The 27,927-nt window shown below is 44.8% G+C and overlaps 2 protein-coding genes, 1 long non-coding RNA gene and 1 other non-coding gene across 12 annotated transcripts in view; 1 reads left to right on the plus strand and 3 right to left on the minus strand.

Annotated features, from left to right (window-relative positions):
- The window catches only part of NDUFA10 (NADH:ubiquinone oxidoreductase subunit A10), a 42,123-nt gene extending 27,614 nt beyond the window's left edge, over window positions 1–14,509 (minus strand). For 4 of the 5 annotated variants that reach the window (NM_001031247.2, XM_046943555.1, XM_040703390.2 and 1 more), the window contains exons 1-7: window positions 14,382–14,509; window positions 13,946–14,114; window positions 12,457–12,672; window positions 11,581–11,667; window positions 9,455–9,576; window positions 7,076–7,155; window positions 4,450–4,504 (exon numbers count right to left, since the gene is read on the minus strand). In NM_001031247.2, the coding sequence (NP_001026418.2) occupies window positions 4,450–4,504; window positions 7,076–7,155; window positions 9,455–9,576; window positions 11,581–11,667; window positions 12,457–12,672; window positions 13,946–14,114; window positions 14,382–14,474 (822 nt within the window). In that variant the 5' untranslated portion in view covers window positions 14,475–14,509. Of the gene's footprint in view, window positions 1–4,449; window positions 4,505–7,075; window positions 7,156–9,454; window positions 9,577–11,580; window positions 11,668–12,456; window positions 12,673–13,945; window positions 14,115–14,192; window positions 14,297–14,381 lie in introns of those variants that run through there. The other variant, NM_001397850.1, reaches the window with a different exon arrangement.
- The window catches only part of AHR2 (aryl hydrocarbon receptor 2), a 28,200-nt gene continuing 14,772 nt past the window's right edge, over window positions 14,500–27,927 (plus strand). For 2 of the 5 annotated variants that reach the window (NM_001319008.2, XM_015289246.4), the window contains exons 1-2: window positions 19,272–19,347; window positions 22,550–22,737. In NM_001319008.2, the coding sequence (NP_001305937.2) occupies window positions 19,286–19,347; window positions 22,550–22,737 (250 nt within the window). In that variant the 5' untranslated portion in view covers window positions 19,272–19,285. Of the gene's footprint in view, window positions 14,797–18,767; window positions 18,993–19,271; window positions 19,348–22,549; window positions 22,738–27,927 lie in introns of those variants that run through there. The other 3 variants (XM_046943556.1, XM_040703391.2, XM_040703392.2) reach the window with 3 other exon arrangements.
- On the minus strand, window positions 16,320–19,790 carry LOC121111302. Its single transcript, XR_005861543.1, has 3 exons — window positions 19,494–19,790; window positions 17,996–18,249; window positions 16,320–16,626 (listed from the first exon to the last, which is right to left on the minus strand). It is a non-coding gene; the product is annotated as an uncharacterized LOC121111302 (long non-coding RNA).
- MIR1845 (microRNA 1845) lies at window positions 19,249–19,334 on the minus strand. Its single transcript, NR_035326.1, has one exon. It is a non-coding gene; the product is annotated as a microRNA 1845 (primary transcript).

The raw sequence follows: 27,927 nt of genomic DNA on the forward strand, positions 1-27,927 counted from the left end.
CATCAGCACCTCCTGGGAATTAGTAGCAAATAAGTGATTTAGGCCTGACTAAGCAGCACAACACGTAACAATGGCCAGGAGAGATCAGGTCTTAAGACATCACAGAGCGTGGTAGGATTTAGAACAAATGGTTTTCAATAATGAGACTCCTTTCCATAATCTTTGCAATTAAGCCAATACAAACAGCTTACAATTTCTAAGCTGGTTTTCATGGTGATCTGGCGAGCTCCATTGTTAGAAGAACTCCAGCAAGAGCAGAAGGCAACGCACTTATGAGACAAAGGATGATCTGTCAGCCAGATCAGGTTTCTCTTTAAGCAAAATCCAGGGTGCAAGGAGCAATGCAGGATCCAACTCCTGGAACTCCAACTACAGCTTGCAGGAAGAAGCTCAGCACACATACAGCAGCTGCAACCAAAAACTTCATGCCAGGTAGCTCAGAATCCTTGCAATTCCTTGTAAAGGACATGGTACAGAGCTGGTCTGCCAGCAGCCTCCCACCTTGATAATTTCCTCTAGTTTACACAAGGTGGGGTCACTGAATAAAAATTAATACATAATACAAAACACTGTTTACAAGTACAGAGGAACTGAAACAGTTTCAGTCCTGCTTGCAAGTTACAACCCGTGTACATCCACTCTATTTTAAAAAAGGGGAAATAAAACAAATTTTTTTATTATTATTATTTAAAAAGCCAACTTTTTACTGTTTTGTTCTCATGTAAATGTAGTTTGAAATATCCTAACCAAACTCATTCAAGCACTTACAAATCCTTTAATTGTTACAACCAATCTTAATTACAATACAAAACCCCAACTGATCTTTTTAAAAGACACTTCAGAAATAGAAGTTTTTTCTAAGTTGCACATGTTTTCTATAAGCAATTCAAAAACTATTAAACTATAAAGTCATATAAAATTAAGTTCCCAAATTGCACAGTAAAGAATAAATTCCAAGCTGGAAGCTGGCCAACAGTTAAACATCACTCTCTATTAGCAGGATATAGCTGCTTACACACAAAGACCCTTTAAGCCAAAACCAATTCCCTCCTGTTATCCCTTATTTCCAAACATCAGTCATTTCATTTCAAAGGTAAACTGAATCCAAATAGAAGAGAATAAACGTTGTTCTTTCAAATGGAAAAAAAATCCTAGTTTCTGTAACTAATATCTAACAATGAAAATATGATACCATCTTGTACTTGGACTTTAATAATCCGTCCTCTGGTCCAGATTCGTCCAACTAAATTAAGAAAAGGATCATCAGTGTGCACACTTGTTACGCCCAATCACAAGATTGCTGAGCTTGGTAGACTTGACTTGAACAATAAGAGCTTTAGACAGACTTTAAACTCTGATTTGCAGGATTAAAATAAAACCTCTAGCAATAGCTTTTCTAGGAAGTCTAGGGAGGAAACAAATGGCTTTATGCTGACCACTTCAAAGCATGTTCAGAAATTGGAAGAAAAGAAGCTCTCATTTCTTCCAACAAACACCTCCAACACTCCTCGAAATACAGCTCTCAGCTCTTATTATCCTTTCTGATATCCTGAAAAGCTAACAATAATTACTCAGATATTCTCATCCACATGCTGACCTCTTCTTTTTCATTCATTTCAGCCTTTTCCTGTCTCTCTAATTTCGTCCCTCAATAAATAATTTAAGAATTTCAGGACCAAGAAAAAATAGGAACATTTACTCCCTTCAGTCATTTTCTCTTCCTGAAAACAATGCAGAAGGATTTACATCGGAACTGTCCACCTGTAATGATCACAGGTGGCTATCTGTGTAAGTAAAGTTGAATCTCAGAACAAAGGCAAAGAAAGGCCTTCAGTATTTAAAAATCATAAAGATATTCCATTTTTAGAAACTTCTCTTTTCGCAATACTCTAAAAACAGCTATTTGATGTGGCTAATGGAGCTTCAGGAGTTTTAGGGACTGGAAAGTCCTTACCAATATTTCCAGCTTTACAAAAACTTTATGCAGGGGAACATAAGGCTATTAGATGAATGCTACTGTAATGCACACTGCACAAGTAGAATCTACTCTGCACTTCCACACAAAGTCAGCCTTTAGAGAGTAAAGTTTACTGCAGGATTCAACTGAACTAAATCACTGACTCCAACTGCATGTACTACACTTAGAGAGCCAGGAGATTTTCCATCCGCTTGCTCATAGGATTAAGCTTTGCCATCTGGCTCAAGGAGAAAAAATGCAAGTCAGTAACAATAACATTATGCTTCTTTCTGAAATAAAAGTAATGCTGTCACTGTATATGATCCAGCATGGGTGGATATGAGTGTCAGAGCTCTACCCACTGAACAGAGTGACAGCAGAGCCCCTTTGACAGAAGTCAAGCCTTACTTGCTCGTCTATGGACCTAACAAAAAGTCTCTTTTACTACTCCTCGTTTCACAGCTGTAGCTTGGCCACAGCAGCTTAACATACTTGTTGCCCTACGGGAGCTATCACTCCCAACCATTAGCAGTTCTCTCTGAAAACTTGAAAACACACAATTCAGGATCTCCAAGTTTCACTGCTGCTGTGGTGAGTCTTCCACAGCTGTGGTGGGCTGATCCCAGCTGGCAGCTAAGCCCCCACGCAGCTGCTTGCTGCTCCGCAGTGGAAAGTAAAGTGAAGGAGCAAGAGAATTATAAGGACAAAAGCAAGAACAACTACTAAGTCAAGACAAAGACAGTTTAATTAAAAAAAAAAAAAAAGGAAAAAGCAAAAAAAAAAAAACAAACAAAAAAAAGAGTGATGCAGAGGCAATCACTCACCAGCTCACAACAGCACAATGATGCCCAGTTAGTCTTCAAGCAAAGGCCACTTTGGAATTCCCTCCATGGCAGAGTGTGATGTTACATAGTACAGAATACACCTTTGGTCAGTTTGAGTCAGCTGTCACAGCTGGAATAAAAAATTACTTCCATTCCAACTGGACCAGTACATTCATAAGTGAGGAATGCAGTAGTAAGTTACCTCCTTCAATGCTTCAAAATGTTCAAATATGCTCAGCACGGGTACAAGCACTCAGACACCTCCCTCACTACAAATGCCAAGGTTGGCAGTAACAATCTTAATTAAAGCTTGCAAGAGGGGTCAAGGACAACAGAAAGGCCTTCTTCAAATACACTAGAGATAAAACTAACACTAGAGGCAATGAATGCCCACTGATGAATGACGTGGATGCCCTGGTGACAGAAGATACAGAGAAGGTGGAATTACTAAATGCCTTCTTTGTCTATATTGCTAGAGGCTGTCCTGAGGAGCCCCATACCCCTGAGGTCCCAGAAGAAGTCAGGATAAAAGAGGAGTTTGCCTTGGCTGATGAGAACTGGGTTAAGGACCAGTTAAGCAATCTGGACATCCGTAAGTCCATGGGACCTGATGGAATGCTCCTGTGGGTGCTGAGGGAGCTGGCAGAAGTCACTGTTAGGCCACTCTCCAAGATCTTTGCTAAGTTGAGACCCTTACTGCTACTAGAGAGCGCAAATGAACTTCAATAGATTCACTTCCATCCCAGACAATGAAACACAACCACTACAAATCTGTACAGAATTACATAAAGCCTATCACTGTTTTCAGAGTGGATCGCAGCTACAGAGGTAAAGATCAAAAGAAGAAAGAGGTTAATATTATCCCACTATTATTTTCCACAAGCAAGAACATTTGCTGAAATAAGGCAAGTGTTAACGTATCATGCAAAACACTTTGAATAAGGTGGTACAGTACAGACACCACATACTAGTCAATACAGATGAATAACCCACAGTTAAAAGCTTTGCAACAGCTCTAATTATTAAAGTGTTTGTGATAAGCCAATAATGATCAGCTCTGAGAAAACAACAGCTATTTTACTGCAAAGGAACCTGTGCACCAAGCTGGATCATAAGAAGCTGCTTAGTGGCAAAAGCCAACAGAAACAGACCTTACACTGGTAGAAAGAATCTCAGCTGGCTGCTTGGTGTCACTTACACTTCTTGGTTAATGCCTTTAGTTCCCAAATTAAGCTATAAAGAACCTTACCTATCCCACCAGCTATGACACTTCAAAGAGGGATACTAATCAAAGAGCCAAATATTGTACAGCCCAGAGACTCAGGAAATGCTGTTTCCACTGCCTCAGGATTTGTTTGGAAAAAACAAACCAGATTTGGAAACACCTGGCGTAAGTTAAATGAGCCAAAGGATTCTTGTAAAGAAAAAAAAAAAAATAGCAGTAATCATACAGTGGAATTTGCTTGCTCAGGTAGACAGGTATATTGGCAACAGGTATGGGGGTAGGATGTACACACTCCTGACAAAAATACAATCATTCAGTGTAGTCCCAGCCCAGAACACTGACATAGCAGCAAGCACTAATTGCATTGAGTAGCTAATTAAGTTTATTATCTAGGATAAGACGTTTTCTTTATGCTTCCTTTTCGGAAACAGCGAACTCTTTACCTTCTCCACATCCTCTGCCTCACTTGCTGTGTAGTGCAGAATTTCACTGGTCTCGCTGCAATGGAAAAAAAAAAATGAAATTGAGCTCACAGGATGCAACTGCTTTTAACATCTTCTCACCTCTACATCAAAATGAAGCAGAAATGACGTTCAAAAGCACAAAAACAGAACCAAAATCATTTTTTAAATTTTTTTTCAGAGCCTGCAATAGATCTGTTAGATCTGTAAGTTGTTTCTTTCCTGACATAAGGTTGTACAAACGACCTTTAGTACATCTACAGTTTTAGTTCAATGAAGAAAAAAGTAGAAATATCCCACCTATGAATTTTTTCCATTTCACTGGTGTTACCAAGGCAACTATCCACAATTGCCCAATCTACTTGACATCTTAAAACTGTTTAACCCAAAGCTAAGTCTGAGCTAACTGAACTAATGCAACAGAGGCAGCAGGATCTATGTGTAGAACAGAGAACATTTAAAACAGGCAACAGGCTGTTTTCTTAATTGTACAGCAGCCTTCATAGAAAAGTCACTTCTAAATTTAATCAAAATCAAGGCTGGCAATGTAAGCCAAATCAGAAGGGAGACTAGGCCTCAGCCTTACACTGATGGCTGCATTAACAATGCAGATCAAATCTCTTGATACTCTGCATGTTATCAGGGCTTTCATCATGTGAAAACAGCTGCTCAGTGGAAGAACTACTGGATACAAAAGATAGCATCAGTGATCTGAGGCACTGGACCAGAAAAGAAAGTCAAACAAAAGACAAAAGCTGTCTTTTCATAATCACCAAGAACCTGCCACATAGCATCCAGCTCACAAATGAATTAAAAATTATATACATGTAGATAGATCGATACATATATATATATACACACACACACACACACACACACACATATATACATATCTATAAAGACATTCTCAGGCATGTCAGACTAGAAAGGAAGCACAAATCTTATGATCACCAAATATTCACTCTAAGACTCAAGTATCAGAAAATCCAGTACTACTTAGTCTGTCTACAGACTAACAGCTGGGCATGATCACCATTTGGTGCACCACTGAGCAAGTCAGCAAGCAAACAGTTAAAGACAGTTGAAGCCTGTGTGCATCTATGCAATATGCAAGTCATCAGCGAGGTCCAGAGATAGGCACAGCTGAAGTTTCACATGTTCAGATCTCCTCCCACAAAGGGGACGGAGACATCTCTCTTCAGGCCTGAGCATGCAGATTGATGTGACAAGCCATTGTGAGCCTGGGCACTGATGAGGATGCCAAGCAGAGGGTGTTTGCTTAACAAGTGTACTGACCACGTACAGACAAAGGGGAAAGAGTTGAAATCACAGCAGGACCAGCCAGGCTAGGTTTAGCCTCGCTGAACAACAGTGGGGTTTTTTTTGAGGCTAGATTAGATCCAAAGAATAAGCACAATTTTCCTCCTTGCAAGTAAATTCAAACCAATTCTGCCCTCAGGGGGATGACAGTCCCATCATTTCCCACCCTTCCTCCCTGCCACTTCCTTCTGGCAGCTGTTAATCTGTGGAGGATGCACTCAGAGGCACCTAACCATACACTGCACCAACAGCCTCTGTCCCTGCATGAATGACAAGCTCAATATTAAGTTATCCACTTCAGTTGCTGATAGCACAATTATACTGATTTACCATGGGAGCTGGAGCAAGAAAGCAATGAAGAAACAAGCAAGCAACAGTATTCCTGAAGATCCTCTTTGACTTAAGTAAATGAAACTCAATAGTCAACTTCATAAACAAAACAAATCTCGCATGAATAGATTGTTTTGATGTAAAGCAGACCTGACTCTGTAACCTTTAACAGCTTTTTTTCCTGGAAGTAATTTGTTCAGAAGAGCAAGACTGCTCACGCTCACATGTTCTTATACTTGTAAGACAACCTGATTTTTGATAGAGCTATTTCTTAAGAATAGGGACAGCTGACAAAATATTATAGTCTCAAGTTCACAGTTCACACATTCTCACTTCCCAGCTAGAGAAAGCCTGGGAAGTTCAAAAACGCACTTCAGCCTCTAAAGGTAGGTAGCAGAGCACTGTTTAACAGTACCAACAAAGTCCACTGAATCCTCTCCTGGCTATAATGTATCTGCTTCACAAGGCAGAGAAACTGAACTAGAAGGAGAAACAATAAGCCCTTACTTAAAAAAAAAAATCTCTCCGGTATCACCATCAAGAAATTAGCCAAAGCTATGACAACTGAAAAGAGTCCTTAGGAGAAGAAACATCCCAAGTGTAGCATATGACAGATCCAGGCTCATTAGCTCCATTAACAAACTCCAATGAATTTACTACTGTACAACATTTCTCCCATTCTGCTCCTAAAAACATTTCACATTTCACTTTTAATACTCCAACACTGTAGTGGTGACATCAAGCTTTTCAGATGCAGGAAGTAACTATACACAAGTATACACAGACATCATACCATGGATACAACACCACATAAATAGGGCAACACATTGTAGCACATAACAGAAGGAGGATTATCTCACATTATGTGGTTTTATTTGCTTCTATTTGCAGAGATTTTAGGATCATTACACATTTTTTACTCAAAGACTCAATGGACAGAGCAATTTGGTTTGCTAACCTCATTTCTGGTATGAAGGTTTTCTTATAAGCATCCTCAATGTTCTGCAGGTACGAAGCAGACACCTTTTTCTCATAAGGCTAAAAACAAACAGAAAACAGAAGAATACCATTGTACAGTGTATTTTCTTTTCCCCATCAGCACAGAAGTCTAAGCAGAAGTTGGTCCTACACCACCTCTCAATAGTTCACTCTTGTATTAGCAGCTACTCAGTGAATCATACTTGAGTTTCAAGAGTTACAACATTTAGAGCATTTAGAGTTTCTTAAACATCAAGACAGCAAGGAATGAGTCACAAAGTGCAGTAATCACTGCTTTACACCCGCTATCTCCACCGTTTTAAACATTAGACACGAGCAAGATTCTTCTGATGTGATAGTGAATCTAGTAAATAAAAAGATAGGCTCAGTAGAATGATGTAAAAGTAAAACAAAAAGCATTCTTACAATTTATTTCAGTTTACGGGAATTCTCATTTTTCCAGAGTTTGCATGAACCAAACAACAGTCTCAAAACTTAAATTTTATCAGTCCTTGGAAAGTTATCTACTTGCATAAACAAGGAAGTTATATATTATCACCTAGAAGAAAGGAGAGGATTGTCCAAGTCTGCCTTTCTAGCAAGAGGGCCAATGTTAACCCATTTCTCTCGTTTCGGACAGGTGCATAGACAACCATCTTCTTCTCTATCTTCTTCTGGGATTTAAAGGATATCCCACTAGCTGTTAGACAGTTCTCCACAAGCCTCATCTCCTATCCATCTTACCTTAATGTCACATTTGCAAAATAACTGGAATTTATTTCATTTTATTTTCCTTCAATTCAATCCTAAAATCAAGTTATGATTCCTGCCTCAATTCAGATAGGAAACCCACATCCAAAATGCAGCACCTTCCAGTGTGGTGGGCACCTCTGCCAGCCAGGCCTACTGGAAGGCTTTCCTTTTTCCAGTGCTCTGCAATAACTGTTCTCAATACCAATCACAAACACTCCACCCACCAGGAACCCGAAGTTCCATCTCCAAACAGGCCCTACAATGCCCAGCAGTGCCCCTGCCCTAGGGAAGTTTTCTTACACCAGCAATTCCTGCCAGAATGTCTCAAAAGTGCCACTGACCTTTTTGCTCATAGGGGCAAGGAATGTGCAGGTTCCCACAATACATTAAGTTTCTATTTCTGTAACTGAAGCTGCTAAAACAAAGAAATCTATAGTTCTCCCACACAAGAGTGCCTTGTTCGTTAAAGAGTGTAGGCGCATTTAGTCAGTGTCCAAACTGCTGGAGGGCAGGAAAGGAGCCACATGAGCAGCAGACAAAGCCATTCAGGCCACACAGATCACAAAGCAGCAAGGGCAGCCTTCCACTTTACAGCTCTGAAGTCACTTCCCCTTGGCAATGATCAGCATCCCTCTTAAATGGGCAGGAAACAAAACACTACTGAGTTAAACCCAGCATACCAACACAGACACGCTTGCTTCAAAAAGCAGACATCACTAAGCATTTAAGGGACCTGAGAATGTTTTTCGTAATAAATCAAAGCTTTCTTTTAATATATCAGGCTTTGCACAGTTAAATACTTCACCTGAATACAATTTCCTATAGCTTTTGAATTAGGTATAAGGTAAACATCATTTAACCCTCATAACAGATCTGAGAACAGTTAGCATGTGTCTAAATACCACGGAAGGTTAAGGAAAAAAAATCCAAGCCAGACATCATATTTAATCATTACACAAAGACCTCCTACCATTTTTCTGATAAAAGACAATTTCAATAACCCAGTAACATAACATGCTGATGAGCGAGAGGTAAATTTTAAGAGGTAATGCTATAGAATTGAAGCTACTTTTATTTTCAACAGTAGTAACTATCCAGTGCCATGAATTTAAAAAGCAGCATGAAGATGGTAGTTACAGCACTTCCAGAGGATTTGGAAAATAAACTGTCAAAGATCAACAATACATAGAAATCACCTATCATAACCTTGGATCACATAGAAGTTGCACTAGTGACAAGAATCAACTCTACTCCTTTGCAGCTCTCCATAAGACTGGCCAGAAAGCTCAATGGTTTTTCTATCTCATGAAAGATCTATAAAAGCTAGCTTAAAGTTTAAAATCAGCAGTTTTGTTGCGTTAACATCAAAGCACCAAGCTTTCATAACTGTCCCCATTTCAGGAAGCTAATTGAACTTGCAGGTCATCCCTATTTGAATTGAAATGCAACTAATGTCAACACAGGTCTAAAAGAGCAGTCATCTGGGGAGCTGGAGAAGGGGCTTCTGGCACTCAGGAAGCACAGATCTCAGAGCAAGGGGCACATTACCTGAAAGCAGCTCCCAAAACTGCAGCTAGGAAGGCTAACTTTTAAGAGCCAGAATTACCTCTCCTTTCTCTTGAAGCCTCTTCTGCACATCTGGGACAGGTACATCTAAATAAATGACCAAGTGGGGTGGCAGGAATTCACAAATGCTGATCTCTTTGATCTCCTTGTAGTGATCAACACCTGCATTAAAAAAAAAAAAACAAAGAAAACGTGAAAGCTAAAGCCAGCAGAAATTAATCCAAATGGGGAACAAGTGCAAAGGAACAGCATGAGAATTATAACCCATCATTTCTTGAGTGTTCTTCTTGTGTTTGCTGAACACATTCTATTTCCAAATAAGCCATATCCCCTCCTATTTTTTTTTCGCTGTTTCCTCTTTATGGCAGATATACCAAGCTTAAGGGCAGGCTTTTCCACAAAGAGGATTCAGGACAACAAGATTCTTCTACCGGATCAACACCTTAAAGAATTCTTTGGGTAACAGTTTGGTGATTAGGAACCTGCAGAGGTTCAGGGGAAGCACTGATTCAATATTTAGGTGGCATTAATAGCATAGGTTCCATTTAACCTAGCTGAAGTGTGAGCTTCTCCCAGCAAAGCTCATTGGCTCAGCTAAAGGCAGCGCAAGGCATTCCAATACAAAGAGTCTGTGAAAAAATTTAAAGCCTACCATTCCTGTCATCACAGTAACAAAAAAAAAAAAACAAAAAACAACCCAACACATCCTAAATCTAAGCTAAAATGGACAAGAAGTACAAGGCGGTCAGGGAAACAGGGAAATGAGCACCTTTACTTCAGGAGCAGCCAAAATGCCAGATTTGCTATGAAATAAGAAATCAGAAATAAGAGTTTCAATTGCATTTTACTTAGGGGTCAGATGAAGATTCAGCTTTATTACTATTTTCTACACTTCAGACTTGCACGTATTTGCCCAAGTTCAGCATCCATCACCGAGAGCTACAGAACTGTTGTGGTTGGAAGGAATATCTGCAGATCCGCTGGTTCACTCATTCTACTCAGAGCAGGTGGCTCAGAACTGCGTCTAGTTTGATTCTGAGCATCTCCAAGCATGGAGCTGTCATAGCCTTCCTGTGCAATGTGCTCCAGGATTTGACTACCTTCACAATAGAAAAGTTTTCTACGAATGTTTAACTTGAACTTCTTGTATATTCATTTGTGCTGTTTGCCTTTTGTTCTCTAAGTACTACTGAGAAGACTGGTTCCATCTCTGTGGTCCTCTCCCACCACGTATTTACACTCATCCCCTCAGAGCCTTCTCCAGGCAAAAATGAAAACATCCCAGCTCTCAGCTTTTCCTTATGTCAGACACTCCAGCCTCTTCTCACCTTCTTCACAGCCTTATTCTGGACTCAGTCCAGCAAGTCCATGTCTGTCTTCAAGTGGGAGCTTAGAACTGATCACAAAACTCCATATGCGGTCATCACCCCCTATGAGGAGCTGACAACACTCTTCATGCAACACCCAGGACGTTGGTAGCCTTCTGTTCCCCTGCAGCACACTGCTTGCTCATGTTGGCATCCACCAAAAGCTTCAGGTCCTCCTCCGCAAAACTACATCCCAGACATTTGGCTCTAGTCAAGATAAACAATATCCAGTGCTCTTCTGTCATCCACTGAGCTAGCTTTCCACATGGAGCTGACTATTAGGTGATATAGCACAATTTCTCCTTCATAAAACTGTAACAACTATTTACAATCACCTTTACATCCTTAATATGTTTAAAAATGGCTTCCAGGAGGAACCACCCCATTAGCTTTTTACAGACTGAGCCGAGGCTGACTAGTCTGTAAGCAGGCCAAATCCCAGTAATCCATGATTTACCTCCCATCTAATACTGCAAGATCAAGGTCTGCCTGAAGGGCATCTTACCTTCATAAGCATGCTCACCCACTTCATGAGGGAGGCTCTCTAGCTGACAAGACATAAGTAAGCAATACACAGAATATACAAATAGAACTGAGGCCTTGAAGAAAGATTAGTAAATCTCACAGATTGAGATCAGTGAAAGAAAGACCAAGGTGCCAAGTATCTCACAAACAAACACAAATCTTTAAAGTAGCCAGTCTTTGCAGCGGGCTTTTTTTTTTTTTTTTCTAAAATACTAAGCTATCACACTGGCTGAGATTATGACAAAATAACCCCTTTTTTGTGCAAGCAACTTACATCGTTTGTGGATATAGCCCTGTTTAAACATTGCATCCAAAAATACAAAATCACTGTAGGGAGAGCGCTCCAACACCACACCTTGACCTGCAATTGAAAGTAGATTCCAGTCATACAGGGCTCAGAAAGACCCCTGGCAGCAGCATTGAAAAATCACAGACAGTGCTGTTCTTGCAGACAATTTTCTGAAAGCTTGACTAAGAGGTTTTAAACAAAACAAAAGAGCAAGTTTTCTTACTATGTTTCACACAAACATAGTATGGTAAATATGCCTGTCTAATCCATATATACTCATACTGTGCCTAGCATTACAGCAACTAAGGATTACTATATTTAAGCAGTGCATTTACTTTCGTGTTTGAGATGCTTTCCGGTACTCACACTTTTTCATCTTTTTTTGGAAAACACTTCTATTAAAGCACAAGCAACAGGTGAATCAGTGTTGACCGAGAAAAGCTTTTCGCACCAGAAGACACTCAGAAGTTGTTAAAATCACCATCACAAAGCACTACTTAGTAAAATCAAAATGACTGGACGAAAGATGTCATCAGGAAGTACGTCTGGGGAGTTTTTAAAAAGGCTACAGAACTCTCAGCTGTGTTGGTATGTTTAAGATGGCCTTTTTGATACGGACCAACCAACTAAAACTAATGAAACTGCTAAATAGTATCCATTTCCTTCATTAGAAATGATACAAGACACCATCCCAGCACAAAACATGCAAGGTATTTTTCTAAATGAGCTATACAACCACACTCACTAAAAGGCTCTTAATTTCAAAACACAGATTCTAGCAGAACACTTAAAAACACCTGAAGGACAGAATTTTCACTCAAGTTAACATAGAAATGAAATGTATTCAGTGTGAAAACTAACCTGTGGTGAGCAGATGCTCCAATGCATCAGAGTACTGTAAAATGCGGTTACCAAACAGCCAAGCTTGCAGCCTGTAAGAGTGTCCATCAGGGCATTTTGGATCATTGTAAAATCTCTCTAGGTTACAGAAACCATTAAACCTCTCATCCAGCAGCGTTCCATCTCCTGCGATCCTGTCTTGATAATGGATATCTGCTTCCGGGAAATATTTCATCCCTGACAAAAAAAGGCAGAAACTCAAAAGAGAACACCAATCAGAATAGTAAGTTGTACTTGTTTACAATAAGCATCTCCTATTCTCATTTATGTATGAAGCCCTACTCTAAACAGTATCTGAAAACAGCACACGAAGTCCTCTGGCCTATCACCTCACAGAAAGCTGATAAAACCCAATTATTAGGTTTTATTACTCCACCTCTATGATGCGAGTTGAGCAATTGTTTTAAGCAGAACTTTCATCATATCAGTTCTCCATTCACCTAGATGCTCTGAGCACACCACAGAAAACACCACCCAAAAGCCTCTTAAGGTGCTCAGTGACTTCATGACAGTTGAAAGCTGTAAATGGACATTATTGGAATCAAAATGTCATTTACAATGACCTGACAATATCCCTGTCACCTCAACTCTCACCAGCACTTTACTCTGCCTCTATCCATGTGCCGTTAATAACAACTGTGACACTACCTAATAATTTGCTTGCCAAGAGTTCATGTTGTAGTTAACTTCCTTGATGCAGGAATCACAATGACAACATTAAATTCCAGTAAATATTAAAATCACAGACTCAGAGAATCAACAAGGTTGGAAAAGATCTCTGAGATCATCCAGTCCAACCATCTCCCTACTGCCAATATTTCCACACTAAGCCATGTCCCTCAGTACAACATCTAAACATTTCTTGAACACCTCCAAGGACAGTGACTCAGCCACCTCACTGGGCAGCTTGTTCCAGCACCTGACCATTCTTTCAGAGAAGCAATTGTTCCTAACATCCAATCTGAATCTCCCCTCACACAACTTGAGGCTGTCACCTCTGCCCTAAAGTTAGTTACACGAGAGAAGAGGCTGACCCCACCTCACCACAGCCTCCTTTCAAGGAGCTGTAGAGAGCAATAAGGCGCCCCCTTGAATTTCCTCTTCTCCAGACTCAACAACCCCAGTTCCCTCAGCTGCTCCCCATAAGACTTCATCGACCTTCTCTGGACATGCACAAGGGTCCCGATGTCTTCCTTGCAGTGAGGGGCGCAAGAATGAACACAGAACTCAAGGTGTGGCCTCACCAGAGCTGAGTACAGAGGAACAGTTACCTTCCACTCCTGCTGGCAACACTATATCTGACACAAGCCAGGATGCCATTGGCCCTCTTGGCCACCTAGGCACACTGTTGGCTCACATTCAGCCTGCTGTTGACCAACACCCTCAGATCCATTTCTTCTACACAGCCTTCCAGCCGCTCTGCCCCATAATAGAGAAAATAAAGCCATACCTAATTTATCTGCAATGTGCTGTGCCAGCTTGCCCTTCCCGGACGACAGGTTGCCATCCACTGTGAAGATTTTACTGTATTCGCTGAACTTTTTAGAGGCTCTCTCTCCCAGCATGTAAGCCAGCCAGCCATACTGCAAAGGGCGCTGGGAGCTGATGTGGACGCTTGCCTGAAAGACAACACAGCAATACGACTAAAATCTGACAGCACTCTTAAGCCAAACTGGGCATATTTTTCAAAGACGCACATCTCATACAGGGGTCTACCGTACAACAAAGCGCCTACGCGAGCTCTTTCTTTTCACTTGAGAGCTCGGTGCATCCCACTCCCTGAAGGCCACACCATGGTGCTGAAGGTCACTTCCCCCTCCATTCTCTTATTCTGTCCTCTCCGCCCCGCCCCCCCGAGGCCCTGCCCTCCCCAGGCTCCCGCTCACCGCCGGCAGGACGGCGCTCCGCAGGCGGCCGCGGGCAGCAGAGGTGACGGTGGCGGCGGCGGCCGGGCCCAGGCGGGCCCGCCACAAGGACATGGCGGCGCCGACGGAGGTGGAGCGCTGCGGGCGCTGAGAGATGACGTCACGGCGGGGCGGGAGGCGCCGGCTGCGCGCCGCACCGGGGCCTGCGCGGCCGGTCGGTGACCCTGAGGGGAGCGTTGGTCGGGATGTTCGGTAGGCCTTTGTTGTCAGCTTGTGGAGAAAACCCAAGGTCCGTGTGTCCTTAGCTGAACTGCCCTCATGATAACACTGAAACTCACACCCATAGGAAAAACACCCCTCCCTTCCCCCCAGTGTGAAGATCCCTCTGCTGCATATATGGGAGTGGAAGTATACAGTCGGCAGTTACCACAATGCTGTAAGAAAAACATTAAATAATAATGTTACTTTATATTAATGATATTGTATATGTTACAAGGGATGTCCCGAAAGTAATGCCTCCTGCTTTATTATATTAGCCCACAACGAGGTGGGCTTCCACAAAGGTGAATGTCGGTGGAGTGGCAGTAGATTGAACCTTCCCACCAGTGTTCCATCACATGTCGCTGTGTGACAGATGGCAGCAGAGCGGCACTGACAGAATGGCATCTGACATGGAAGCGTGGATGAAGCGAAGGTGTGGGACTGAATTCCTCCTTGTGGAAAAAAAAAATGGCATGTGCTGACATTCATCGCCGGTTGCTGAACATTTATGGAGATCAAAGAGTGATGTTTGTGTTTCAGCAGTGGCAACAGCAACAGTGGTGGTGGTCACCTCTGCTGGTGTAGGTTTTTATGAGCATAGCATGCAGGTTCTTGCTCATTGCTAATGGTGGTGAAATGTGCCATGGGGTCTTGCCTGAGAACCCCCACCTTGCCATGTGACAGTGACAAAGAGCAGGCAGAAATGCTTCAGCCATGCACAACAGACCTGGGAGGACAGGATTGGGTAGGAGAAAAGAGCAAAACAGCTTAGGCACTGACCTCTTCCCACTCCCTGTTCAGTATGCAGGCAGCTCCTCAGCCACCAAACTCACAGCGAGCAATGCTTGCAGGTGCTGCATCACCAAGCCCTCGGTGGGCCTGCTCCTAACAAATTCTGTTGCTGAGGGACATGTGCCAGGAGGCTGGAACGGGGGCTGCAGGGGGAGAGGGGACATCTTCAGGTTGGATATTAGGAAAAAATTCTCCTCCAAAAAAGTGGTTGGGCACTGGCACAGGCTGCCAAGGGGAGCGATGGAGTCACCATCCCTGGAGGTGTTCAAGAAAAACAGAGATGTGGCCTTGAGGGACATGGTTTAGTGGGCATGATGGGGATGGGTTGATGGCTGGACTAGATGATCTTAGAGGTCTTTTCCAACCTGAATAATTCTATGATTCAGCAGGCACACAGGGCAGGAGAACACACCCCCTGGATATCACCTGCCTAGTGCTGCTGGAAAGTCAGTTGATGCCCACACAGCGAGCAGAACGTCCCTCCTAATCTTGGAGGTTTTGCTGATCCTTGCCACAAGATGGAGCTGGGTAGTACTGAAGGAGAGCTATTTCTCTGCCAGCCGCCTTGCATGCCTCTCTTCTGCTGCAAAATACGGTTGCAGGACATCACTTGGGTTGTTTTTTGGTCTGCACTCCATTGACGGCAACTCTTCCCACCCCAGATCCCCACCCAGCATCTCACTGACTCCATGTGCCCATGCAGGGTCCCTTCCATGACTCCGTGACACCCTGACATAGCCTGGTGACCCAAAGTACTTCAGAAGAGACCTCTCTTTGGGGCTGTGGGAAGTTTTCAACCTAAGATCAAGAGCAGTATATCTTTCTAGTATAGCACAACAGCCAGCATCTCTCCTCTCACACATCACCCACTCTCAGCCTCATGTCTGTGGAACAGAGAGAATGATACAAATTCACAAACATTCATTTCTTCCCATTGCTTCAACTGCTGAGTTTCGCACCTGGCCATTGGTGAAGTCTTGGACCCAGAGAAGTCCACAACAGCCTCTTCTGAGCAAGCAGTAGATCTCTAGGTGAGCTGATTGTCCAAGGGGGGCAGTTTTATAGCAGAAAAATTAATGTCTTCTGCCTGAGCTGCCGTCTCTTTTGATATCTACACTGCTGTCCAAGTTCTTGCTCTTGCAATCTTCGTGTGTTTGGCTGGCATCTGAAAGCTTCTTTGTGTACAACAGATACACAGAGCAATCCAAAGTATCTGAACAGGGAGAAAACAGCTGTTAGCAGAATAGTTTAACCTTCTGTTAGTACAGGTCTAGGCACTTGATTTGGGGTAGGATGTTCAGCCCTGGACAGCTCTGGAATCACCTGCTGGTGATTTTTCAGCCTGCAAAAGAGAAGGCTCCTGGGTGACCTGATAGCAGCCTTTCAGTGTCTAAAGGAGGGCTACAAGAAATAAGGGGACAGACTCTTTAACAAGGTCTGTTGTAAACAGAACAAGGAGAAATGGTTTTGAACTAAAAATGGAGGAGATTTAGATTGGCTATAAGGAAGAAGTTTTTCACTGTAAGAGTGGTAAAGTACAGAAATGTCACCCAGAAAGCTGATGGATGTCCCATCCCTGGAGACATTCAAGGTCAGGCTAGACAAGACTCTGAGCAACCTGATCCATCTGTAGATTTCCCTGTTCATTGCAGGAGTTGGAGAAGATGACCTTTAAAGGTCCCTTTCAACTCAAATGATTCTAGGGGCTTGCTGAGTGGTGGTACACAGACTTCCTAATTATTTTATAATCTGTGGCCCACACTGCCTTCCCCATCTTTGCTGCTGTGGTTTAGCTAATACCTGTTGCCTAGTTTTGAAAAGATTGCATAACAGAAAACAAAACAACGCTCAGCACTTGGCAAAGGAATGAAAGATAGAAAGAAATCAGCTTCCAAAGGCTAATTCAGATAGGGCTGCCCAAAGTGGCTGTTTCAGAAGGACAGCCTGGCACCATGTTAACACTTTGCCACCTGGAAGATTTCCTCTGGTCCCATCTTATGGAACTGGGCAAACATTGTCAGAGAGGTCACCCTCTCCCTTTCCCTACCTCATCCAGGTTAGAAAATGAAAAGGAAATAGCACTTCTAGACTGAAAAATACCAATAAGGTATGCAGTACTTGTGGGCATTTTGCTTCTGGTTTTAGGCTTGAAAAACATGAGATGCCCCAGTTCCACCTGCAGTAGGTATAGAGGGGTCACTTGGGTGTTTTTCCTCAGGAGAAAGCTGGCAGAAGGCATAGGACAGTGACACAGAGTTGCTTTGGAAAGGCACTGAAGCTTTTAGAAGCTAGAGAGAAGTCTGAGAGAAGAGCATCACGGCAAAGAGAGGGTGGAGGAGTTTGACCGAAGAAGAGCCCACATATGGGCTAAGCTGGAACTTTGTCTACCAATGTGTCTGACATTCTGTCCTTAGCAGTTCTGTCTGTAACATGCTGGCAAATCCTTCCAGCAAGTGAGTAGGAACATCTGCAAAGGCTGTGAGAGCCCCAACAACTGAGGCTGTAGGGATGCTAGGATGCTGGGGTTGGGTGACCAGTAAGGTGACCTTGTAAGGGACAAACTCGTGCATTAAGGAACATACCTGGGCAATGCTGAGAGAGGTGGTGATGGGTTGATGGTTGGCCTAGCTGATCTTGAAGGTCTTTTCCAGCCTTCATGATTCTATGATTCTATTATATCTTGTCTCCTGTCTTCTTTTTCTCCTGCTATCCTCTACGTGCATATCACCACTTCTGAAGACTTCAGGGTGTTTGAGCCATGTGGTAGGGTGAGGGACATGCCAGGGCATGTGAGGGACAGGCCCAGGCAATGCCCGGGGAGATGACTCAGTCACTCCTGGAAAAGCGCAGAACAATGTCTGAAGATCGTTCAGTCACAGAAGGGTCCTGGTGTCACCATTTTGGTTTGGTTGGTGTCTGGTGTCTAAACCAGTCCTGGACTGGAGCCAACTACCTTTCAAACAGGGGCTGGGGAGAGCATCCCTTCCCCTTTTGTTTTGGTATTATACATAGGGGCTGAGACCAGGACTGGTGATCAATCTACCTCCTTTCATTTCTCTTTCTCTCTTTTCCTTTCTTTTTCTCTTGAAGTTGTTAAGTATCATGAAGCTTACTTGAATTTCCTATAACATTCCTATAATTGTGGGAGAGCCAACGCATACAGGATAACTGTTTTGTAGAAATCCCCTGTTAAAGTTCGTATTTTTTTACCCTTATGTGTGAACCCTGAGTGTCATATCACCTTTATTTGACCAGGGATATAACCAACTACCATCCCACATTCCTCTCTACATGCATGAGAGTAGGAAAGCTGTTCCCACAGTGCCTGCAGGTCACAGTCGCTGTTTGGTGATGGTGTTTGGTGACTGCAGGAGTTCCTTGTTCTGGGGAGGAAGGCAAGAGGATGGGAAGGGTTCAGAAGGGTCTCGGAGGATAGAGAAATCAAATAGCAGGTGCTGCTCAGGGTAACTTTCCACTTGGGTTTTTATCTCTACCAGTGGCTGCATGTCACCTCCACACTGAAACACTTTGAAGGGTGACTTTGAAGTGCCTCCAGCCCCACGTTGTCCAGCTGTCAAGGTGGGCATGGGCTGACTGTTAGATCTGACGGTCTTGAAGGTCTTTTCCAACCTCAACGATTCTATGACTCTATGGTTCTATGATTCTATGACTACAACCACTCTCCACCAGCTGGGAAGGGAAAGGGGTGGTCGCAAGAGGGACAAGGCGGCCAAGAAGTGGGGACAGCCTTGGGGGCTGCCCGGGCACTTCGGCCGCCTGTACCTGGGCCGGGCAGAGCCGCGAAGGGCGGCTCGGGGCCGGGGCCGCCCCATTCACTCCTGTTTAAACTCCTCCTCCGGGCGCAGCCGGCGATGCTCGGTGCTGCCGGCGGGATGTACGCCGGGAGGAAGAGAAAGAAGCCGGTGCCCAGGAGGTGGGTGCGGAGGGGGACCCTGCCCGCGGGGCTGAGGGGTGGGCGGGAGCTCGCTGCGGGGCGAGCCCGGGGAGGCAGGGAGGCGGGCAGGGCTGCTCTGCGTCCTGCTTAGCATTAACTGCTGCTGGTGCTGGCTAGGGCCTGACCTGCTGGGTACGGCAGCTGTTTCTGGTGGCACCTGGGGATGCTCGGCTGTGCTTGGCTGCAGGTGCAGGCTGACGTTTGCAGCGGTCCCTATTGATCGAATTTCCCCAGCCCTCAGAAACTCAGACGTGGGGCTCTGTCACGGTCTGACTCTGTTCTCCAACTTTAGTGCTCCATTCCTCCCAACCTGGTGCAGTCACACCGGCCTGAGGTCAGCAGGCACATGGGAGGCTTAGGTGCCCGCTTCTGGGGGCTGTGAGGAGGAGGGATGAGCTGAGCCCGAGCCTGGGATGGAGGAGGGAAGTGTTTCATCACAATCAGCCTGGATGTGGTGCTGGGCACCCTCAGTACCTGCCAGCCTGCAGAAGTGCCATACTTCTGCTGTGTTCCTCATCCAAATGCCAGCTGAGAAGGCAGCACTGAAGCCTTTGCCCCGCTCACAGCCAAGTGTTCCATGTGTCCTTGCTCCCCCTAGCCAATGCAGGGGCTGTAGCTTTTTTCTCAGCAGCTTCATCATGGAGTCTGGCATCAGGAGAATGCATCAGGTTTCTGCATCAGGAGACTGAAAGCAAGTCCTGCTTGCGGGATGCAGACCCCTCCAAGACACGTTTTCCTCACTGCTTGTGCTGGCATGGAGCTGCCAGGGTTCAGTGTGTTGTTCCTGAGACACCCCACGCAGTGCCTGGGTGGTGTGCATGGAGCCTGCCCTAAGGACAGGGAATCTGAGCAGGTTTGGCAGAACACAGGGACCTGTCCAGCCCTAGCCCTGCTGTTTCTGCCTTCAGGGGATGCGTGGTTTCCCCACGGTGCTCACCCATGCAGATTCTCTGGTGGCTAATAACATGGTTGTTCTCATGTCTGTGCCTTTCCCATACTAAGTGCATGCGATGGAGGCTGTCAGTTTTCCTGCTGGCTTGCACTTTGGAGATTCCTAACTGCACTGTAGAGAGTGGAGAACACCCAGAAGATGTTTCTCTCTGGCATCCATGAGGATGGTTTGGAGCTTCCATGCTGCAGGGCATGGTGTTGGTATACGTGAGTGGGCCAGTGTAATTCTGCAGCCCTCCTGCCCTTTCCCTGCAGTGCTTTGGTGTTGGCCATACCACCTCACATATGTAAGTGCCATCGGTGCTCCTGGACTGTCCAGGAGAGCCTGCTATGTCTCTGTGTATTTCCCCTTCCATAAAGGGCAGCACTGCCTGCTTGGCTCCCTTTTCCTTTCTATGGAGTATGTCTGTGTAGTGAGCGTGCAGATATACTTCTTTAAAGGATATCTGAGGAAAGTCAGAATTACTTAGTTCACCTCTTATTCTGTTGGGTGTTGTTGGTTTTTTCCTTGATGCTCTAATTGAAAACTATTTCATTTTTTCTTCCCTGATGACTACAGTTTCAGAAGGGCTTGTTAAGCTAGTGGCTGACGGAGTACATCAAAGCATCAGAGCCAGTGTTCTGCTTGGCTTGTGTGAATAAGTTTAGTGATGAGTTGCACCTAATCTCTCTAGAAGCAAGGTTTGTCCATCCTGATTCTCATCTTACAAAACAGCCCAATTGAGGTTTTCTGGAGAAATGCTTCAATTTTCCATCCATGTTTGGAAGACCCATCAGTAGCTCTCCGTAATGAAGATTCAACAAGCACCTCGTTGCATTTCATTTAGTACTCATTTCCCCTCTTGTCACACATGTGAACAGTCCTGCCAGATGGGATTTGAGAGCAGTATTAGAGGGGAGAGCTTAAATTGCTTCTAAATACTGGCAGATCCTGTTATCTGAAGCTGCTTTGTGGAGGTAGAGTTTGTGGTTACACAAATTACATCAAAACAATACAGATTGCATGTTAGGAGATGCAATTTAACCAAATACAGAGTGGGGTGTGAGTCCTTCATGAAATCTAAAGTGTTTTTCTTCAAGCTAAAAAATTGGAAACCAAAGGAGACAAGGTGACATCCCAGATTCATTTAAGTCATTAGCTAACCTCTAATCGCTGTGGCTCGGACATCAGCGGTGGTGAGTGTGTAATAACTGCATCTGATGGGAACAGCTCTCCAAGCCAGTTTATGGCAGACAAGAGCTGCTCTCACAGAACCTGCAAGCTCAGAGTTTGTCCCAGAACCTAAGTCTGGCATCACATGCTTAGTTTGGAAGTGCCCATATGAAAGGATCAGAGATCATAAGCTTGGAAAGGCTGTTTTCTAAGTGCTGTGCCCTAAACCACCTTATATGGTATCTCTTCATCAAGTACTGCTCTTGATTTTCATGTGTGCTTTCCCTTTGTAGCATCAGTTAACAAGTAAAGGAATGGATTCAGGTTCAGCACTCAGACCCTTCTTTATGAGTTAGAAAAAGAAGTCTGGTTGTGGAGCTTCCTTCTGCTTAAGATGATAAATGTGATTGCAGGAGAACAACTTAGAGGAAACTAAGAAAAATTCAAATAAACCTTTTTGGACCTTCTTACTTTTTGTTCTTACTATCTGTTAGTCTGCTCATTGCCAGTGTCTGGCCAAGTACTGATCAGTCCCTGGGCAGGACTGCTGGTAGAATCCCCTGAGATGCTCAGCTAGCACTTGCCATGCTGAGGAGCTTATGTGAGGATGTGGAGTGTGGCCAGGGAAGGGGACTGCTGTGTGGGATGGGTACAGGATGAGGAGTTAGAGGAAGGAGCAAGGGTAGACAGAGTGGGCTGTGGGCACAAGAGTCTGACTGGACCAAAATATGCTCTAATGAGACCCCCAAGAGATGTTCTGATGGCTTGTAGGTCTCCAATTGGTGTCCCTTTCCCTGCCAAGGCTTGGTAATGGGAGCAAGGCTGAAGTAGTCAGCTGACATGTTAAGGTTCTACACGTTCCCACTGGAGGACATCAACCAGGGGCTGCACAAGGTGGCCAGCTGGCATGGCCATGTTGTCTCCAGCCTCATGGCTTTGCTGGGGCTTGCTTTTACTGCCTCATGGCCTTGGCTTGGTCTGCCAGTGTTTTACTGTTATGGCTGCAGTAACATCATCTCTGGGGTTGGAAACAGCCTGTTGGACACATTTAATCAAACTCTGCTTTGCCTTTTCCAGCCCCAAACCATCACCTCCTGAGGGGGTGAAATCCAACCCCTCCAAGAGGCATCGAGATCGGCTCAATGAGGAACTGAACAAGCTGACTGGCTTGCTGCCCTTCCCTGAAGATGCATGCACCAGGTTTGATAAACTCTCCACCCTGCGACTGGCAGTAGGATACCTGAAGGTGAAGAATTACCTTATGGGTAAGTGTCTTGTGTCGAGGTTGAGAGGGGTGGAAAAAGCTCCTGGGCTCAATCCTTGCTGCATTGTTCACATCCCATCCTGAAGTGATTATTGCTTTGGAGTGGAGAGTTGTATCCCCTGAAGACAGGATGAAGATTATGATATCAAACCCTTGTGTGTTAATCATAGAATCATAGGATGGCTTGGGTTGAAAGGGGCCCCGAGGATCATCCCCCCTGCCACAGGCAGCACCACCAATTTCCAGATCTGGTACTAGACCAGGCTGCCCAGGGCCCCATCCAACCTGGCATTGAACACCTCCAGGGATGGAGCATCCACAGCCTCTCTGGGCAGCCTGTTCCAGCACCTCACCACTCTCTCTGTAAAGAACTTCCCCCTGATATCCAATCTAAACCTTCCCTCCTTGAGCTGAAAACCATTCCCCCCTGTCTGCCCTTGTAAAAAGTTGATTCCTCTCCTGTTTATAATCCTCTTTTAAATACTGCGTCGATATTGCATCTGTAGTTGTGGACCTCTGGAAAACTGGGGAGAAAAGTGCCACGTCTCCTAAAATATGTAGACAGTGGTTGCTGGGAGATATGATCACGAGACATCAATCCCTCAGATCTTTCAGAGGAGGCACTTTTTGTCCCCTCTGGAAGGAATCCCCTTCATTTTTGTCTGCTGCACATTCAGATCTAAATGTTTTCAGTGAGTTATAGGTCTCTGAAAAGAAATATCCTTGGCAAAGTGAGGGCAACTTGGCACCTCCTTCTCCAGGAAGAACATTGCAGGAGCCCACACGGGACATGGAGGGTGAAAGGGGATATCCATGTGAAAAATTCAAAAAATTCCTTTACACCATGGGGATCTGTGGGCTGCTACATCTCTTCTAGGCAGGCATAGGTAGGAGATGCAATGCAGGGTTGTTCTGTTTGTTACCCCGTTGCCCTGGGAATGGCAGGTTAAGCAAAGTTGATCCTAAGGCATGTGTTCACCTTGGCATCTTGTTAGCTCATTTCTCCCCTGTTCTTCCTAGGGTTCATGTGTACATTGGTGGATTACTGCTGTTTGCACAGCTAGGCTCGGCTGTGGTGGATCCATTAGGTCTGAAATGAGCATTTCTGTGAAATGGGGCATGATGCCTCATAACCAGAGACCCCAGTCTGATTTTGCAGGGTGAAATGTTAAGCTGATACATCTGGAAGACCAATCGCCTTACATTTGCCCTCTGAAGCCCTGTGTAGCTCCCTTCCTCCTGCTCACAGCTCCCCTCCAGCAGCTATTGCCTTCTGGATTTTCAGCGGTAGTTGATGTATCTGAGATAGTTACTGCTGATGACAGTAAGGCTGCCTGTGCTGAGGGCTGCCAGTTTTTCCTGCAGGCTTTGCCTTTTCTGTGAATGAACTCAGCCTAGGTGAGTAAGGCTGCCTTGTACTTGCCATGCACTGCTTCCTTTCTTCTGGTATCATGGGGTGCCCAGTGTTTCCTTGTTGCTTTCCCATAGATTAACTGCTTTTAGGAGGCTGAACTTATTAGGAGGCACCTTGCCACACTAAGAGAGCATGTTGCACTGGCTGCACATGCACAGAGGAGTACTTGCTGTGTGTATAGTATTGTCTGTGCTTTGGGTACTGTTGGGCTCCTCAGAAGCCACTCTGGACTGAGAGCAAGCCTTGCTAAATGTCTTCCTCTGTTTGCTTTTTGGGAAACAAATCTGGGAAATAGAATTCAACCCCCCTGGGTGGTTAGGTCCTTGCTGACATGTAGCATAATGCCATGAGGGTAAGGTATGTCTGGAATGCTTCTACTGTCCAAGGTGATAGTGGTGGCATAACGTCAACCTGCCTTGCTTGGTTGATGTTCAAAGGAGGACAACTGTCCCTATATACTGGTGTGATGGGGCTCTGCAGCAGGTAGGAAGTAAAGCAGCCATACAGAGCCTGGCTGGCAGGCTTGTCTCCACGTGTCCATGAGTCACCTGCCTGCTGGTGGGACATGAACTTCAGACTGCAGCACAAATAAAGCCAGAAAGGCTGCTGGGGATTGCTTTCGTAACTTGTTTATGAAGGCAGGTAAATACTGCAGAGCAGTGCTCATCCTGCAGCTAGGGGAGATGAGCTTGGCATGGAGAGGAGACAGGGACAGGCACGTGGTTCTTCACCAGTGCCTTGTGCTCTGTGGAACAGGTGATGGACCCCAGCTGTGCTGTGGCAGGGAAGATGAAGACAGAGCACACAGAGGACAAAAAGCCACCAGCATTCTTCTACACTTCAAAGCTCTTCCTAAGACATCTTTCCTCTAGGACAAATAAACTCAACTCTCCTGGCTTTTACTCCATGCCAGGTCTGTAACCTGTCCGCTGGGGCTCTCCCTGGGCCCCTCTAGCTAGGGATGCACATCACCATGAGGGGACCCCGTGCTGAGCACCACATTTCAGCTGGGCCTCTGCCTTTGAGCAGGAGTGCATCCCGCTGTGTGCTCTCAGCATGCATTTTCCCAGAGTGAGAGCTGCTTTAGAAAAGCAATCATCATTGTGTATATTCACATTCAGCTTGAAACTCATCCTTGTAGTGGAGAGCCCTTCTGCCAGCCCAATTACTTCCATTTGGGTGCTGCGCCCTTGATTTATTTCCCCTCCCATGCTTTGCCCATGTCTGCCTTGAAACTAATCTTGTTTGACTTCAGATCATTCCAGTGATTCATTGAGATCAGCATCAGTTCTGGCCCTGTCTGCTGAAGCCCTGTGTCATCAAGGAGTCATGCCAGCCTGCCTATAGTTCGTCATATCAGGCGCTGTGGGGGAAGACAGCAAAACCATTCCTATTGCTCTCTCTGGTTCACTTTTGCTGCTGGATATGTTCCATTTCATGCAGGCTCCCCTCCTGCAGGAGCAGCAGGAGAGCATGGCATTGCTTGGCAAGCATCTCCATCCCTTGCTGGCCCCTTCAGCACCCAGCCAGGCAGCTCTAATTTGTGTCATATTGATGGAGCTCCTCTTTCCAAATGTTTTTAGTGAGTCCAGGCACTTGCCCCTTCTCCTAGGCGAAAGGTTCATGTAGTCTCTGTGGAGCCAAAGTACGTGGTTATAGCCGGTTTGGCAGGGAGGCGGGTTCTGGCAGTCCTGGCTATGTGCCCACACAAGCTGTGTCATAGGTTAAAAGTAAAAATCCCACTGCTAGAGGTGGTTCTTGCAAGAAATGCAGTATGAACCAGTAAATCCATCTGAGACTGAGACCTCTGCACAGACTTGAAGCCAAAGCAGCAGATATTCAGTGCTTTGGAGCAGGAGTTTGCATGTGAAAGCAGGTATGAACATATAGGAGGGATGGGCTCATGCCCACTATCTAATCTCTCTCTGCTACTTTCTGCTTTGTCATATTTCACATGCAGCCTCTTCACAGAATCATAAAGCTGTTTGAGTTGGAAGGGACCTCTAAAGGTCATCTAGTCCAAGATAGATCAAGTTGCTCAGAGTTTGGTCCACCCAATCTTGAGGTCATCCAAGGTCAGTGACACTTCTTCCTCTATTCACTCATGGCTGTAATAAACAGACATCCATGGAAAGCATAGTCTTGCGCTGCCTGAGATCCCAGGTCTTGTGCATTTCAGATCTTTCAGGTCTGACTTTTTGGTGCTGGTGGTGTGTTTCTTCACATTTTTATTTCAATTCAGATGTTTAGGGAGAAACTGGTGAGAGGTGGATGGAATAATCCCCTTGTCCTATCTGTATGCATTCATTGGCCATATTTCTTCCTGTTACCCCTATACAGCTTTTTTGGTTTGGAAACTTTCTCAGGAAGACCCTGCAGAGGTGACAGCCCTTCATCTGATTTCTTCTTGGTGTTGATGGAGGGATCCACGTACCTTGCTCCCCAGATGGAGAGGGGCAGGCTGATCTGAAGAGCATGCAGCACCTGTTTGAATTACTAGGGAAGCCTTCCTGGAGGCTGGCTTCTGCTGAGCTGGTCAGGCTTTGTGTGAGTGTTCAGAAACATGCTTTGGCCATGACAGGTTTGTATGTCCAACACCAGGATGCAAGTGGCATCCAGCAGCTTTGCCTTGTAAGGTCACATCCCTGGCCTCTGTCCTATTGCAGCTCATGGGCTAAGCCTGTCTGACTGAAGCTCCTCATCAGAGCAGCTTGTTCCATTCTTAAACCAGTGAGACCTGCTGCCTGGACATTTGAAGCAGGAAAACCAGTGCATTTACCAGCACACTCATGAAAATGCACGTGGCAGTTGTGACACTGCCCCAAATCGCCATAAATCATCTGCCCTGCAAAGTGCCATAAACAAGCAGAGAGGGATGTTTCAGAAATGTTTCCTAAGACCTCTTCTAAGCCTGACAGAGATGGTACTGACGTATATAGATGTCATGATCATATAGATAGATGGCAGAAAGCTTGGCAAGGATGGTTAATGTTTTCTGACAAGCTCTGCACCTTCTGTCTAGTAAATGAAAGATCTGTGCCTGCTTGGGGGTCGACTACAGTTCCTGGAAGAAGTGACCATTTCCTGGTGTTCCCACCAGGTTATAAGTTGGTCCAAGCATGGCTGTCATTTTGAGGGAACAAGCCCAGATGCCCTTCTACGGAATGGATTTAGAGCTGGGTTTGTTGTACAGATTTTTGTGCCTACTGTAAATGTTTACATCATGACTTCTGTAAGATTGCATTATCTGCTGGACAAAGCAAGCCAGGTGCATGCTTTGCATGATAGGTGCATGCAAGCTCAGTGACCTAGAGGTGAGTTTCGCTCTGTGTCAGAGTTCTGTATATCCAGTCAGCATGCTTAGCATGAGCATACCCCCTCCTGCTGGTGTTTTCCCATTCATATAAAAAAACTCAAAGCAGAAAAGGAATAAGTGACCAAACTTTCTGGGAAATGATTTTCCAAACCTCTGGCATCGCCATGGCTTTTTGTTCTTACCTGGTACGAAGCTTGCATGTCCCTCCTGAGGTATCCCTGCATTATTTCCCCATAACATTGTTTTTGGCTCATCCGTTATCTTCCAGGTAGATGCTTCTGAGTCCTCTACTGGACTGGAGAAGGATCACTGTTACCATGATTTCTGCTTAGGATCCCAGTCATTTAAAGCAAGTAGCACGATTGCAGCTGGAAGCTCACAAGGATTTCATTTTTGAAAGTTGAAAGAAACTATGGAGTTTTTTGTTGTTTTGGTTTGGTTTTTTTACTTGAACTTTGTTC

This window comes from Gallus gallus, chromosome 7, assembly GCF_016699485.2.
Source record: "Gallus gallus isolate bGalGal1 chromosome 7, bGalGal1.mat.broiler.GRCg7b, whole genome shotgun sequence".
NCBI classification, from domain to species: Eukaryota; Metazoa; Chordata; class Aves; order Galliformes; family Phasianidae; genus Gallus; species Gallus gallus.